Source organism: Corvus kubaryi, unplaced genomic scaffold (assembly GCF_017639235.1).
Source record: "Corvus kubaryi isolate FWS band 111438036 unplaced genomic scaffold, C.kubaryi_AGA036_p1.0 split1-37355, whole genome shotgun sequence".
Taxonomy (NCBI): domain Eukaryota; kingdom Metazoa; phylum Chordata; class Aves; order Passeriformes; family Corvidae; genus Corvus; species Corvus kubaryi.
Genome location: NW_024582078.1, coordinates 1,927,940 through 1,941,232, shown reverse-complemented (window position 1 = coordinate 1,941,232; position 13,293 = coordinate 1,927,940). Strand labels below are relative to the sequence as shown.

Genomic DNA, 13,293 nt, shown 5'->3' with positions numbered 1-13,293 from the left:
GCCCCCGTCCGTCAGGCTCCGCCCACCGACCCGGAATGTTCTGGACAGGGACCATAGAGAGGGTCCGCCCGCGCGGACGGAGCGGCGCGGCCGCCATGTTGTGTGGGGCTGGGCGGCCTTGTTGTGTGGGGCGCGGCCGCCATGTTGTGTGCGGCCATATCGCCTTGGTGTGTGAGGCGATACCGCCGTGTTGTGTGCGGCCATATCGCCTTGGTGTGTGAGGCGATACCGCCGTGTGGGCTGAGGAGGATCCGCCAAATCCCCGTGAGACGGATCCGCCATTTCGCCGCCAGGCGGAGCCCCTGAGGCAGCACCGCCAATGTCCCGCTGAGGCGGACCCGCCGTGCCGGCTGAGGCGGGGCCGTGTGGCCGTGAGGCGGAGCCGTCCTTGCGGCGCGGCCGGAGCGATGTGGGCGGTGCTGGGCAGGCTCGGCGTGGCGCAGGCTGTGGGCCCGGCCCGGTTGATCGCTCTGCGCCCCGCCGGTGCGGCGGCCGAGGGGCCCTGAGGGGTGGGAGGAGGAGGAGGAGGACGAGGAGGAGGCGGAGGCGGAGGAGGGTGATGATGGTGATGAGGACGAGGGCGGCAGCCTGGGGGTGCCCCTTGTGTGGTGACCCAGGGCTGGGGCCTCCTCCCGGGCCGGAGCTGCGGGCGCAGTGGGACCGGGTCAGGGGCACCGGCATCTTTAGCGGTGTTATGTTTGTCCCGCTGTCACAGATCAATTAGGCTTAGCCTCGCCCCCTCTAACACACTCTTACTGCCTAGCTTGAAGTTCCTAATAATTGTTTTTCTCTCATCTTTCCAGCCGCAGGAGCCTTCTCCATACCCCACGTTACCATGGCCACCCACTTCTCCAAGGATCAGGAGGAGAGAGTGCGTAGGAAATGGGTTACATGGGATATTGTGTGTACAAAGAGCCCTTCCCCTTACTACAGCCCTGACAGCACGGCACTGGCTGCATCCCGCAGCTTTTGGGAGCAAAGTGGCTGCCAGTGCTGAATTCCATGTGCTTTTTGTGTGTAGTGTCAGCGTGGCAGATGCTGTGCAGCAGCACAGAGCTCGCCTGCCTGCCTGAACACCTCAGGACTCGTGCTGCTAGAGGGGTTTCACTGATCCAGCTGTACTCTCTGTCCCATAATTACCCTTTTAAGTTTGATTTTGTAAGATTACCTGCTGAGCTGGCGCATGATACTTACAAATGATCTTGTTGAGAAGGTGTAGTGGGTTTGTAATTTTGTATATGGGGTGTGTAATTCTCTATATTGGGTTTGTAATTCTCTGTAGTGGGTTCGTAATTCTCTATATTGGGTTTGTCATTCTGTGAGCTTGGTTTGTAATTTTGTGAATTTGGTTTGCAGTTCTGTCTCTGGGGCTTGTAATTCCACGTGTGGGGTTTATAGCCCATGTCAGCTCAAACACTTGCTCCCTGCACAGCAAACTCAAACTCTCCCCCTCTTGCTGCCCAGTTCCCAGTCACCAGAGCCCTGTGTGCCCAGGTATGCTCTCTCAGGAGGTTTTGTTGCCTCTGCTCTGCAGATCAGGTGTGTGAAGGGGGACCTGTTCTCGTGCCCAGGCACGGACGCCCTGGCCCACTGCATCAGCGAGGATTGCCGCATGGGCGCCGGCATCGCCGTGCTCTTCAAGAAGAAGTTTGGAGGCGTCCAGGAGCTCCTGGATCAAAGTGAGTGGCGCCTGAAGGAGCTCCTGGCTTCCAGCAGGGAGGGTGTTGGAGCTGCTTGGGGTTGTGGAGTGTGGCTGTTTTAAAAACACCTTGATTTTTGTGCTTTAGAGAAGAAGACGGGGGAGGTGGCGGTTCTGCGGAGGGACGATCGGTACATTTACTACCTGGTAAGGGCTGGGGTGGCACTGGGACAGCTCCCTGGAGCTAAACTGCATCACATACCAGGCATTAATAGCTGTGGGGGTTTTGGTCATATTCATGGAATCATGGAATCACAGAATGCTTTAGGTGGGAAGGGACTTTAAAGCTCATCCTGGGCAGGGACACCTTCCACTGTCCCAGGTTGCTCCAAGCCCTGTCCAGCCTGGCCTGGGACACTTCCAGGGATCCAGGGGTGGCCACAGCTGCTCTGGGCACCCTGTGCCAGGGCCTGCCCACCCTCCCAGGGAACAATTCCTTCCCAGTATCCCATCTGACCCTGCCCTCTGGCAGTTCCCCTTGTCCTGTCACTCCAGGCCCTTTTAAAGAGTCTCTCTCCATCTCGTTGGCTCCCTTCAGGCACTGGAAGGGATTTCTGGAATGCTCCTCTCAGCAAGAGCTGTGAGATGTGTCCTCAAACATTGCCAAGCTGTTCTGTGCATCTGCATTTCACCTTTACTTGGACACAGCTGGCTGCTAAACTAGAGTGTTACAAGCTGTGAAATGTAGTTCTTTGTTCAAGTCCTTCCACAGAGGCAAGCGTGGGTGTGGAGTTTTGGGATATGTGTGTTTTGTAGCAGTATTTATAACAGACAGTGGCTTTGCAGTGGTCATGCCAGAGGCACAGCTGAGCTTTGCTGGTTTTCTGTAGATCACAAAGCAGAAGGTTTCTCACAAGCCCACCTATGAGAGCATGCAGAAGAGTTTGGAAGCCATGAAAGCTCACTGCCTGAACAACGGAGTCACCGACATCTCCATGCCCAGGTGAGGGGCTCAGGAACTGGGTGTTTGATTTCTAGGATGTCTGCAGGATGATCCCCTGCTGTGAAATAAGAATTCAAGTATCCACCTCTATCCAACTCCTCTGTTCAGTTGGGCAAATCTAATTTGCATTTCCCAGTGCATTTCAATAATAGCAAAGCGCATTTGAGTTGTTTCCTTGTTCTCCCTGTGAGCTGAGGCAGGGCCACCTCAAACTGCAGCTGCTCCCAGGGCTGGGTGGGTGCAGCACGAGGCCCCACAGCTCTTTTGGTGCTTTGTCTTCCAGGATTGGATGTGGACTCGATGGCCTGCAGTGGGAAAAGGTGTCAGCCATCCTTGAGGAAGTGTTTGAGAACACTGACATCAAGATCACAGTTTACACGCTGTGAGCAGAAGGGTCAAAAAGCTCCATTTCCCCCAATTTTGGGAGCAGAACCTGTGAACTGACAAGGGGGAACCTGCGTGGGGAGCGCGTTCTGCATTCGGGTGTCACTCACTTGTGTGACAGTGACAGTGGCTTCCAGCAGCAACAAGCTCCAGAGAAGTTTTGGGCTGTTAATTAGCAGGAGGCGGCGGCGCTGTGGAAACCCTCGGGAGCTCCCAGTGTGTCCCTGCAGCCACCAGGTGTCACTGGGGCTCCACGCAGTGAAACGGAGCCGCTGCCTCTTGGGCGCTCGGGGTTTCTGTTCGGGTTGGTGCTGGTCAGCTGCCCCAGGCAGCCCTGGCACCTCTGGCTTTGTTCTGTTTGCGATGTCCTGCCCGGCACTCGCGTCACTCGCCTGTTCTCACAGGTGTTAACACTTTAATTTCTCCCTTCTGGCCATAAATTGGGTTTGCTGAGATCATGCTCACTCAGGATCATGCTGTGGTGTTCAATAAATAGTGCCCTGCTGTTGGATGGGTCCCTGTGGCTGTTCTGGGGACAGGCTGGGGTTGCAGGGAGGGGTGTAATTACACCTGATGGGTGTGTTTTATACAGCAGCTGTATCATTTATAGTCTGCACAGCTCGGTTTGGTGAGGATCCAAGCAGGTTGATGTGCTCTAAGAACTCACAGGATTGAGTTTAAAGTGGGATTTTTACATTTCTTTGTTTGCTACATTTGTAGTCCAGCTGTTACACAAAGGTTGGTGTTTGTCACCCAGAACAAAAGCACATCAGTAACACCCCTGGTTCCTCAGATCCATGGAAAACTCCTGATTTGGAAGAGTTTGTTCCTGAACTGAGGAACTACCACAGACATTTCCTTCGTGTTTGGTTTCCCACCCTCCCACAATTACAAATCTTTTGGTCTTCTCTCATTCTGAATGCCTAGAAAAGTGCCAGGTGTGTTGAATAAATATAAAAATGGGACATAGGAGTTGGGAATTTTGTAGCATGACAGGGTTGCTGATGGGATTTCCTTGGGCAGGGACTGGGTTAGTCGGTTCTGGGGATTTTTTGCTGCTGCAAATCCTGTTTGTGTCTTTATGATCTCCCTATTCTTACTCTCCCTGTTCCTTGCCCATATTTTGTAAACCTGTTTGGTGGGGAATTGCTGTAGCTGGGAAAAATAACCTTGGACAAAGAGAAATTTGGAGCAATGAGCTGATCCAGAACAGGCACTGAGGCTGCTCATGGATTCAGTCCTTCCCCTTAGTTGTGTCTGGGTTTTAGTTCTGGTTTCTTGCTGGTGGCATCCCCTGAGCTTTGTTTTACATGGACAATGATCCTGGTCTCTAACACTTGTATGTACTCTGGAAATTGTTTTGGCATTTAATTCTCCCTTCCCAGCTACAAAATATTCCCTGTGTGGCTGTCCCGGGATGTCCTTGAACTCGGACATGCCAGGTTCAATTTAGGACTTCTTGCAAGTAGAGAAGAAGGAATAAACAGTGCTTTGGCTTTTGCAGTGGCTTCCCATTTTATTTCACTTTGCTTTTATATCCCAAACATCATTGTTTGATAATAAGTTCTTGGGCTCCATCATGATTTGGAAGAGAGCTGTTGGCCCTGAATTAAATCACAGCTCTGATTATTGAAGAGAACAGAGGGAGAAAATTTCTTTTTTCACCTTAAATCCTTTTCTTTTCCCCTTTCTAATGCGTTTATCTAACCAGCAGCTTTGTTCTAAGGTCTTTTGCCATGAAATATTCCCAGAATGTGATCCCACAGCCTGCCCGTGGGTCACTGCCATCCCTTTCACCACAGCACGGGTTTGGTTGGGGCAGGGAGGGGGAGGAACAAAATACACCCAAAAAAATCCCAAACACCAGAGCTCTGTGTCGTGTGTGTGTGTTCGGAGTCCCACAGGGCCTTGTCTTCCAGAGGCTGGCTCTCCATCCTGCTGGAATCAAAGCTTTGGGAAGCAGGACTGTCCCTGGTGTCCAGGTCTGTCACATCTCTTCATGGATCCTTCCTGATCCTAGGGAGGGAAAAAGAGACACGTCCTAGAGACTCTGCGGTGACTCTTCAGGACCCCACAGAAAAGGGAATTCTGCAACAACTGGGATTTCCTTTAGTGGTGTTTCTTTAGGGTTAGACTTGGGGGTGTGAGTAAAATCCCCTTTGCTCTCCATTCCTCTCCCTGTTGCGCTGAATATCATCCATGTGGAGAACAGGGAGGTGTTCTGGTGGCCCTGGAACCTTTTTCATTCTTTGTTCCTGGAGGAGAAAACTGAAAAGCAATAAATCCCTTGGGAATCTGCAACGGGGGAGCCCCTGGAAGGGGAAAGTGACAGTAAGAGAAATCAGAACCCAAATTAAAGAGAGGAGAGTTAACGAGTGCCCCCCTGGGAACCCTCGCTCACCTGAGCCTCAGTGCAAGATCTCAGCCAGCTTCTCCTCGTAGTACTGGAAATTCTCCTGAATATCCTCCCAGGGCACGAAGGACTTGGCCTCCTCCCCTTCCTCCTGCTCCACAAAGTTCTTCCAGACATACTCAAAGTCTTGAGGCTTCATAATCCTCAGCTTGCAGCCGGCCTCCTTCATGCTCCTGAGAGCCGCCTGCATCTCGGGCTCTTCCCACATGAAGAGCCGGCCCACCATGATGGTGAGGCGCAGCCCCTTGTCCTTGCGCAGGGCCTCGCAGATCCTCTCGGCGCAGGTGACGCAGGGGCTGGAGGACACGTACCAGGTGACATCGTGGCGGGCACCCGCCTGGCACGTGGGCAGGATGGTGTTGAAAAAGGCCATCTCGGCGTGGGCGGCCGCGTGCTCGTCCTCCAGGTACCCCCGGCACGTCGCCGACTCCTTGCCCTGCGTCTCCACCACGTAGCACAGGAAGGTTTTGTTCCTGCCCGAGCTGTACTCCACGTTCCTGAACTGGAATTTGAAGAAGATGGCTGGGAGGCGTTCCCTGGGGAGAGGAAAGGAGAGGAGAGAGGGGGCTCAGAGGCAGATTTAGGCAAGGGTCACACCGGTGGGTCACCCCTGTGTGGGACCATGGACAAATCACTGCATCCCCCCTGATTTCTCTGTGTTCAAAGGTTTAGGTTGTAAAATATCCAGGATCAAATCCGACTTTGCTGTGAAAAGGTGGATTTCCTGCTGGAGTTCCTACTGATAAACTTCATCTACTCTTTTAATTTATTGTCCAGCTCTTTCCTTCTGTGGCTCCGGATAAGTGAGGAGAGATCACCTTGTGATGGAACATCTCACAGGATGGCTCTGGAGACAGGGGAAGGGAGTGGGATGGAAAAGAGTAGGAAAAAATGCACGTGCTTCCAAGAATAGTGCTTTCCTACTTTGTATCCTGTGGCTCTTTGGGTAATGATTCTTTAATTAATGATTTTTTGAAGGGCAGACATGAGACACCCATTCCAGAGCCATGTCTGCAATGAGTTGTTTCACAATAACATCAGGTTTTTAAATATATCAGAGGCACAGGGAGTTTCATCCCTGATTTAACTCTCTGACAGCAAAGGGGTCACAGCAGTGAGGAGGTTGGCTCTGGGTTTTGATGGAACAGCTGAAGCAGCAGCAACCTGCTCCAGGATGGATTGACTCAGGATGGATTGACTGGGAGCTGGATTTAGCCGGCCCTTCCAGATGGATTTTATTGCTTATCTCGGCGTGTGCCTGAGCTTAGCTGGGATGTTCACCTCCATCTCTGCTCCCAGCAATACGGAATCTGCATTAGTTCAATTAATAACGTTCCAATCAGGAATATAAACCACACTCAGGCAGTTCATTCCAAAGCCTGGCAACCCTTTCCATGAAGAAATTCCCCCTGATGTCCGACCTGAACCTCCCCTGGCACAGTTTGAGGCTGTTTCCCCTCATCCTGGTGTCTGGGAGAAGAGGCTGATCCCCACCTGGCTTCAACCTCCTGTCAGGGGGTTGTGGAGAGTGAAAATGTGTGTGGAAATCATTTAAAAGCTGTTCACAGGCACTGAATTCCCACATTATTCTCAATATAAACCCCTGCTCTGACACCAGGCTGGGGTGGAACAGCTCACCTGAGGATAGGAAAGGTCAAAATTGAAACCTTCCTCCTCCAACTGCTCTGAAAAGCATCATTAAATGGCTTTTTTTCAGCGATTTCTAAATGCTCCAACCTAATTTATCAAAGTTTTCCCTGGGTAGCAAAGTGTTAGATCACACTGAGACCAAAAAAAGTGGAAAATTTGAGGCAGAATCCTCAGTCTGGGATTGAAGTTGCTGAAACCAGGTGGGCTGGAGGAAAGAGCAGCTGCCCAGTGTGACCCTGGCACTGTCAGACAGAAGGGAAGCAAAACTTCTAATGAGGGAATTAAAATGTGGATTATTGGAGAGAGTAACAAGGCCCAAGGAATTACTCCTACAAGGAGCCTCATTTACACCTGGGGAAAGTGGAAATAAATATGTCAGGAAATGTCCCCAGATTGGGATTACAGGCATCCAGCTCTGTGTTCAGCCAAAAAAAAAATGGGATAATATTCTTAAAGAGAGTAATTGGCTTCCCAGAGTTTCCTGGAAGCCAGACTCCTCCTGGAGCTATAAGCAGCAGAGTGAGAATTTGGCTGGCAGTCCTGAGATGCCCCTAATCCGAGGGCTAAAGCTGAAATGCAACATAATTGGGTTTAAGTGCTTCTTCCCTGGCTGCAGCTGTGTTTCCTCAGCACCCACACAACTGCCTTGATTGGCTGGGAATTTGTAAATCATTGGAAAAATCCTCGTGGTGATCCCAGGCCAAGGCCTGGCCTGAACTCTCAGTGTGCTTCTTAAAATGAAAGTAAAAAAAAACCCTGGGGTTTTAGGACCTCTTTTGGGGTCCTTTAGGATTTCTGCTTTGCTTTTTCACTCTGCCCTTTCCAGGATGGAAAATCCTGTCAAATCCTGGGATACCCATGGCATTCCAACAAAGGATTTAATTGCAGGATGGTGCTGAGGAAGTGTTTCGGCCGTGGTGAGCACAGGGCCTTGGGTTTAGCAGGGAAGTTTGGACATCCTGCTCAGTCCCTCAGCATTTCTAACTGCAGATTGAATGCTCCAAGGCTGGAAAACCCAATTTCCTCATTAAAATTCATTTTAGGACATGTCTGAAGTGTTCAGAACTTTTCCCAGTGGTTTATATCCAAAACTGTTGATGCCTTAGCTCCATTCCTAGCAGAGGGATGTTCTTTCCTTAAAAGCCACAGCTAATCACTGTTATTTCTATGGTTGTATGTGGCAGAGACCATCCCAAGAAGGGATGTTTTTTCACAGCAGTCACATTTTGAGAAGAAAATTGAGATTTTTCCACTCCTGGGCAGGAATGGAACCCAATTTTGTGACAGAGGTGCTGTCCTGCCTCACTCAACCTGGTCAGAACAAGCAGCCAAATTTCACCTGCAGAATCCTTCCTGCCAGAGCCCATGGCACAGGCACAGGGATTCCAGGGGATATTTTGGAGGTCTGAGCTTTACTTTTAAGCAGCTGGAAGAAATCCTGGGTTTGGTTTATTTGCTGGGACACTCCTTTGGTGACTGATAAGGGGAATGTGAGGGGAGAAGGACTCATCCTGCTGCTCCTCCAGGGAGCATTTGGGAACGCTTGGAGGGAGCAAACACTGAGGGCTTTTCCTACTTGCAGCTGTCAGTTATGGCTGAGAGTTCAGCTTCCACCAGCTCTCTGTGATATCCTGCTTTTCCAAAGGCCAGGCTCCCTGCTGCCTGCTGCCTTCAAAACTGCCTCTTGTTTTGGAGCCTTTCTGCTAGCTGGGCTTTTTGGTTCCTTTAGGAAAGTTGGGTTCCAGCTGTGGCTGTGGAGCTCTTGAAAATAGGAACCTTTAGGTCTCTTGAAAAATCTGGCCCTCAGGCCCATCAAGCCAAGCAGCCATAGGGTGATTTTCCTGATCAAGGTGTGTTTTTCCTGATCCACAGGTGGAGAAACTCTCAGACAAGAGCCATTGATCACAGCAAGAAATCAATACCGAGCTCTCATTAAAGCCAACACCTCCGTCCCCATCCCACCAGCAGGGCTGGGAGGGAACCAGCGCTGCAGAAACAGAGCTGTTCCTATAAAACAAGTGGATTTCTGTGCCTGCCTGGTGGGAGTCCATCCTCTAAAAGTCAGCAAAACTTAGAACAGAACCCCACAACGAATCCAAACCATTTCAGGCTCTTCAGAAACGCACCACCAGAAGATGCTGCTTGTGTTGCCCCACATAAAAGCTGAGGCAGAGCTCTCTGAACACCCCCAATTCCATATTTAAATCCCGATCTCTTACCCTGTCACAATCTCAAAGGGTGGCAGGTCCTCCCTCTTCACCTTCTTCTTCTTCCCCTCTCCCTCCTCGGCGTTGTCGGGTTCCCCGTTCTGGGCATTGCTGGGCTCCTCCTGCTTCTCTGCCATCTTCCCCAGGACACTGGCACCGAGCCGTGGCCACTGGGAGAGAGAAAGAGCAATTTCTGAGAGCTCTGGGAGCTGAGGGAGGAGGGAAAACAGGGCTGGGAGTTCCTGCCCCAGGCACAGTTGTCAGGACCTAAATATGGAACAAAGCGGCAGCGGCAGGGGCTGGACGGGGTTGGGTGACCCAGGGCTCTCAGGTGTCACCTCCTTCCCCTGCTCTCTCCAGCTCCTTTCAGCAGTCCCTCTTGCTCCCCTTTTAATTGCAAACCAAGTGACAACTTCGCAGTGGGCGGGATGAGCCCATAATTTTCCCTGATGGAAAATCCTGGAAGCTCAAGCGTGTATTTATCCCTTGGGGTGACAGACGGCTGGCAAGGGGCACCTCCCTGCTCCCCCAGCCCTCTCCCTCCTCTGCCAGTGGATTCCATCGCTGACCTTGAAGGACCAGCTCAGCCTGGCCTCGCTCAGGCAGGAGGGGAAGGGGTCGTGGCTGTTTTGGTGGAAAATCCCTGGGTTTGGCCGGTTTGGCTTTGTGGATCACCTGGAGCATCCCAGCAGGAGACCCGTGGTTCCTCCCGCCCTGCTTATCCAGGACTCTGAGGGGGAAATCTCCTCGTTGGAGCTGTAAATCCAAGCCAGAACCTTGTCCCAAATATTTGAAAGCCCAGCTGGAATTCCCAGTGGGCAGCAGTGCTGCTTCTCCCATTGTTCTGTGTTTTTCCTCCCCATAAATTCTGAGTGTTCCATAAATTCCCAGTTCACTGGCACATATCTGGGCTGGAGGGGTTTTCCCTCTGTGTTTCCTTCAGGATTGTATGAAATTATCCCAGCTTCTCACTCTCCATTTCAATCATTTACAGTTTGCATCAATCCCACCTGAGCCAAGCTTAACGAAAACGTGGGCGAGGTTTTCCCAGGGACCAATCCTGGCCATGCCACGGGGCAAAGGAAAAGGGAAAAGTGTGGCAGTGCAGGATTTTGGAATCAGAGCACATTGGAAATCAAAACCTGCAGAACTGTGGGCTCTGCACTTAGCTCAGAACGCACCACCAGCAAACCTGGAGTAAAGATGGAATATTCAGCTGTGTTTGATGGAGTATTCAGTCAGTGTCGGTGGAAAAACTTGCTCTTCGTTTGAGAAGGAGAAGAGGTATTCCATAAAAATCAAATCAGTGGGAATACCTGCTTTGGGGGAGCCAGCTCAGCCTTTGTGATCCTGTTCAATTCAGCTCTCTGGAGCCTTGTGAGGAGGCTGCACCATCACAAAGTGAAATAAATCCACGCCATCGGGCAGGTCATTTATTACCAGAGAAAATGAATAATAAATTATCACGGATAATTAGTTCTGGCTGTTCTTCCCAGCCCCCTTGCCATCACCCTGCCTTGCCGTGCTGGATATCCTTTGGAGCTTTTCCTCGGTGCCACCATGGATGCAGTTTTTGGGGACAGAGCACCCCTTTGAGGAGTTGTTGTTTAGTTGGTGTTGTTTAGGTGACAGAGCTGGCATCTGGAGCTCTGTGGTGACAGCCCAACCAAGGATTTGACTAATTCCAAGACATCCTATCCATGGAACATATATCTTCCACGGCGCAGGGTTTTATTTCTTTTTAAGCCTAAAATACTTTCCTGCAGGGCAGGGGTGGTGTTTTGCCTCCTGCGTGGTGACAACGCTCAAGTTCCACCTCTCCTGGCCGATTGCTGTCACCTCTGACATTTCAGGGGCTGCTTTTGGGGTGGGAATCCTCTCCCAATGACTGACAGCTCATTTCCTCCTAATCCTGATATTTTCAAGCAGCATCTCAGCCCCTCTCCAGTCCCTCTGACCCACTCTGCTTTATTTTTGGAAGCTCTTCATGGTTGAGGTCCCAGCTTTGCTGCAGCTTTAGTCTGGCCCCTCCAGGGGCTGAGCTCTAATCTAATCTGGGGAATGTGGCACCGAGGCTCCCCCTCTCTCCAGCCCTTCCCAGCTGCTTCCCAGCTCCTTCTAGGGCAGTGCTTGGAACAGCCACGATCCTCCCCCCACTGCAGCCAAAAATATAAAAGGGCACCACGGAGCTGCTGTGTTGGAGCTGGGGGTGGGTGAGGGCTCTGGTGGCTGTTTGTGACCCCAAACGTGTCCCCAGGGGCTCACAGAGGGGCCTCCCAGCAGCGCTCAGGGGACCCCAAATCATGCACCTGCCAGCCAGAGTTTGTACTGAGCTTCCCCTGCACCTGTCCCTGTCCCCATTGATTTAATATTTTCTCCAGCTGGCTCTGAATTTGTTCATAAAATCCCAGGATCACCGAGGCTGGAAAATCCCTCCGGGATCATCGAGTCCCTCCTGTGCTCGATCCCCACCCTGAGCACTCAGTGCCACGTCCAGGTGGCACGTCCAGGGATGGGCACTCCAAACCTCCCTGGGCAGCCCTTTCCAACCCTTTCCATGAGGAAATTCCTGCTGATGTCCACCCTGAGCCTCCCCTGGCTCAGCCTGAGGCCGTTCCCTCTCCTCCTGTCCCTGTTCCCTGGGAGAAGATCCCAAATCCCCCCGGCTGCCCCCTCCTGCCAGGGAGCTGTGCAGAGCCACAAGGTCCCTCCTGATCCCCGTTTTCTCCAGGTTGAGCCCCTTTCCCAGCTCCCTCAGCCCCTCACAGACAGAGCCCTGCCGGGGGGGTCACAGCTCAGCCACAGGGGACACCCAGGACAGGGCTAAGGGACAGCCTGTGTTGGGAGAAGCTTCCAGGCTTTGCTGGATTTATGGATACTGAGGGTCCTTCATCCATCCAAGTCCAGAGCAGCTTCTCCAGTGACTTTAGAGGCACCTCTGAGCACTCTGATGGCTTTTATCTCCTAAACAGGGATCTCTGCTTATCCCTGGGCCTGTGTCCCCTGCAGGTCGTGTGCTGTCCCTCTCCTTGCAGCAGGAATTCCCGGATTTAACCTGCCTGTTCCCTTTCCCCATCTCCCACACCTGCCTGCCACAGGCCGTGCCAGGAAAAGGCCGCTTTTATGGCATTCTGGGGCCGGAGGAACATTTCGGGATAGATGCGAGAGTGAAATAAGAGCCTGGCCGGGTGAGTCATGGCTCAGCCGTGCTCTCCATGCCGAGGGGACAGCTGGTGGCACTAACAAAACATCTCCCTAGAGACATCGTCTGGCAGCCAGCCCCCTCCTGCTTTTTCCAGCTGTAACCACGGGACAAATAAATAAATAAACACTGACAGCTTCCCTTCCTTCCTCCCTCCCTTCAGGGTTCTCACCTGTCCCTCTCCTCCTGCCTCAGCACCACAAAGGTTTCAAGGAAGGGCTGGAAACGCTCCTGTCCCACGAGGTTGAGCTGGGCAGTGCCCAAATCCCGGTGTAAGCTGCTCCAGCTGGGCTGAGCCCCAGCTGAGGGATGCTCTCACCTCTGTACCTGCCTTATCTTCCCAGCCAAACCCTCCCTGGCTCAATCTTCACACCCCTGCACATGAGGAGCCTTGGCAGGCGCTGCTGCCTCCCCAATTAATTCCAAGCCCAACTGGGAGTTAATGACAGCTCCCAGCAGCATGCGAGCTCCTGCTGTCGTTTCCTGGGAGCTGCTCCGAGCACAGGAATTTCGGTCCTGCAGCACCCAGAGCCGGGGCAGGGCCTGGCAGGGTGGCTGTGTCACCTGCACGGAGGTGCCAAACGCTGGCTGGCGCCTCACTGGGTGCTCTAGCACAGCTCCAGGCTGCGGCAACTCCGGGAAAGCTCCGTCCTGCTGCAGCCAGAGTGCTGGGACAGCTGGGGAATCATGGGCTGAGGGAAGGGGAGGGGAAGGAAAGGGAAAGGAAGGGAAAGGAAAGGAGAAAGGAAAGGGGAAAGGAGAAGGGGAAAGGAGAAGGGGAAAGGAGAAGGGGAA

The 13,293-nt window shown here is 52.4% G+C and overlaps 2 protein-coding genes across 3 annotated transcripts in view; one reads left to right on the top strand and one right to left on the bottom strand.

Moving 5' to 3' along the window:
* Nucleotides 1-236: 236 nt before the first annotated feature.
* Nucleotides 237-3,535, top strand: OARD1 (O-acyl-ADP-ribose deacylase 1). The gene is made up of 6 exons (XM_042013471.1): nt 237-483; nt 804-871; nt 1,535-1,679; nt 1,788-1,846; nt 2,530-2,642; nt 2,926-3,535. The coding sequence occupies exons 1-6, from the start codon at nt 408-410 to the stop codon at nt 3,026-3,028; spliced, it is 564 nt and encodes a 187-aa protein (XP_041869405.1). The 5' UTR covers nt 237-407; the 3' UTR covers nt 3,029-3,535.
* Nucleotides 3,536-4,516: 981 nt separating this feature from the next.
* Nucleotides 4,517-13,293, bottom strand: part of APOBEC2 (apolipoprotein B mRNA editing enzyme catalytic subunit 2) — a 15,485-nt gene continuing 6,708 nt past the window's right edge. The window contains exons 1-4 of one of the 2 annotated variants that reach the window (XM_042013469.1): nt 9,564-9,670; nt 9,309-9,466; nt 5,428-5,975; nt 4,517-5,042 (exon numbers count right to left, since the gene is read on the bottom strand). In XM_042013469.1, the coding sequence (XP_041869403.1) occupies nt 5,435-5,975; nt 9,309-9,433 (666 nt within the window). In that variant the 5' untranslated portion in view covers nt 9,434-9,466; nt 9,564-9,670 and the 3' untranslated portion in view covers nt 4,517-5,042; nt 5,428-5,434. Of the gene's footprint in view, nt 5,043-5,427; nt 5,976-9,308; nt 9,467-9,563; nt 9,671-13,293 lie in introns of those variants that run through there. The other variant, XM_042013470.1, reaches the window with a different exon arrangement.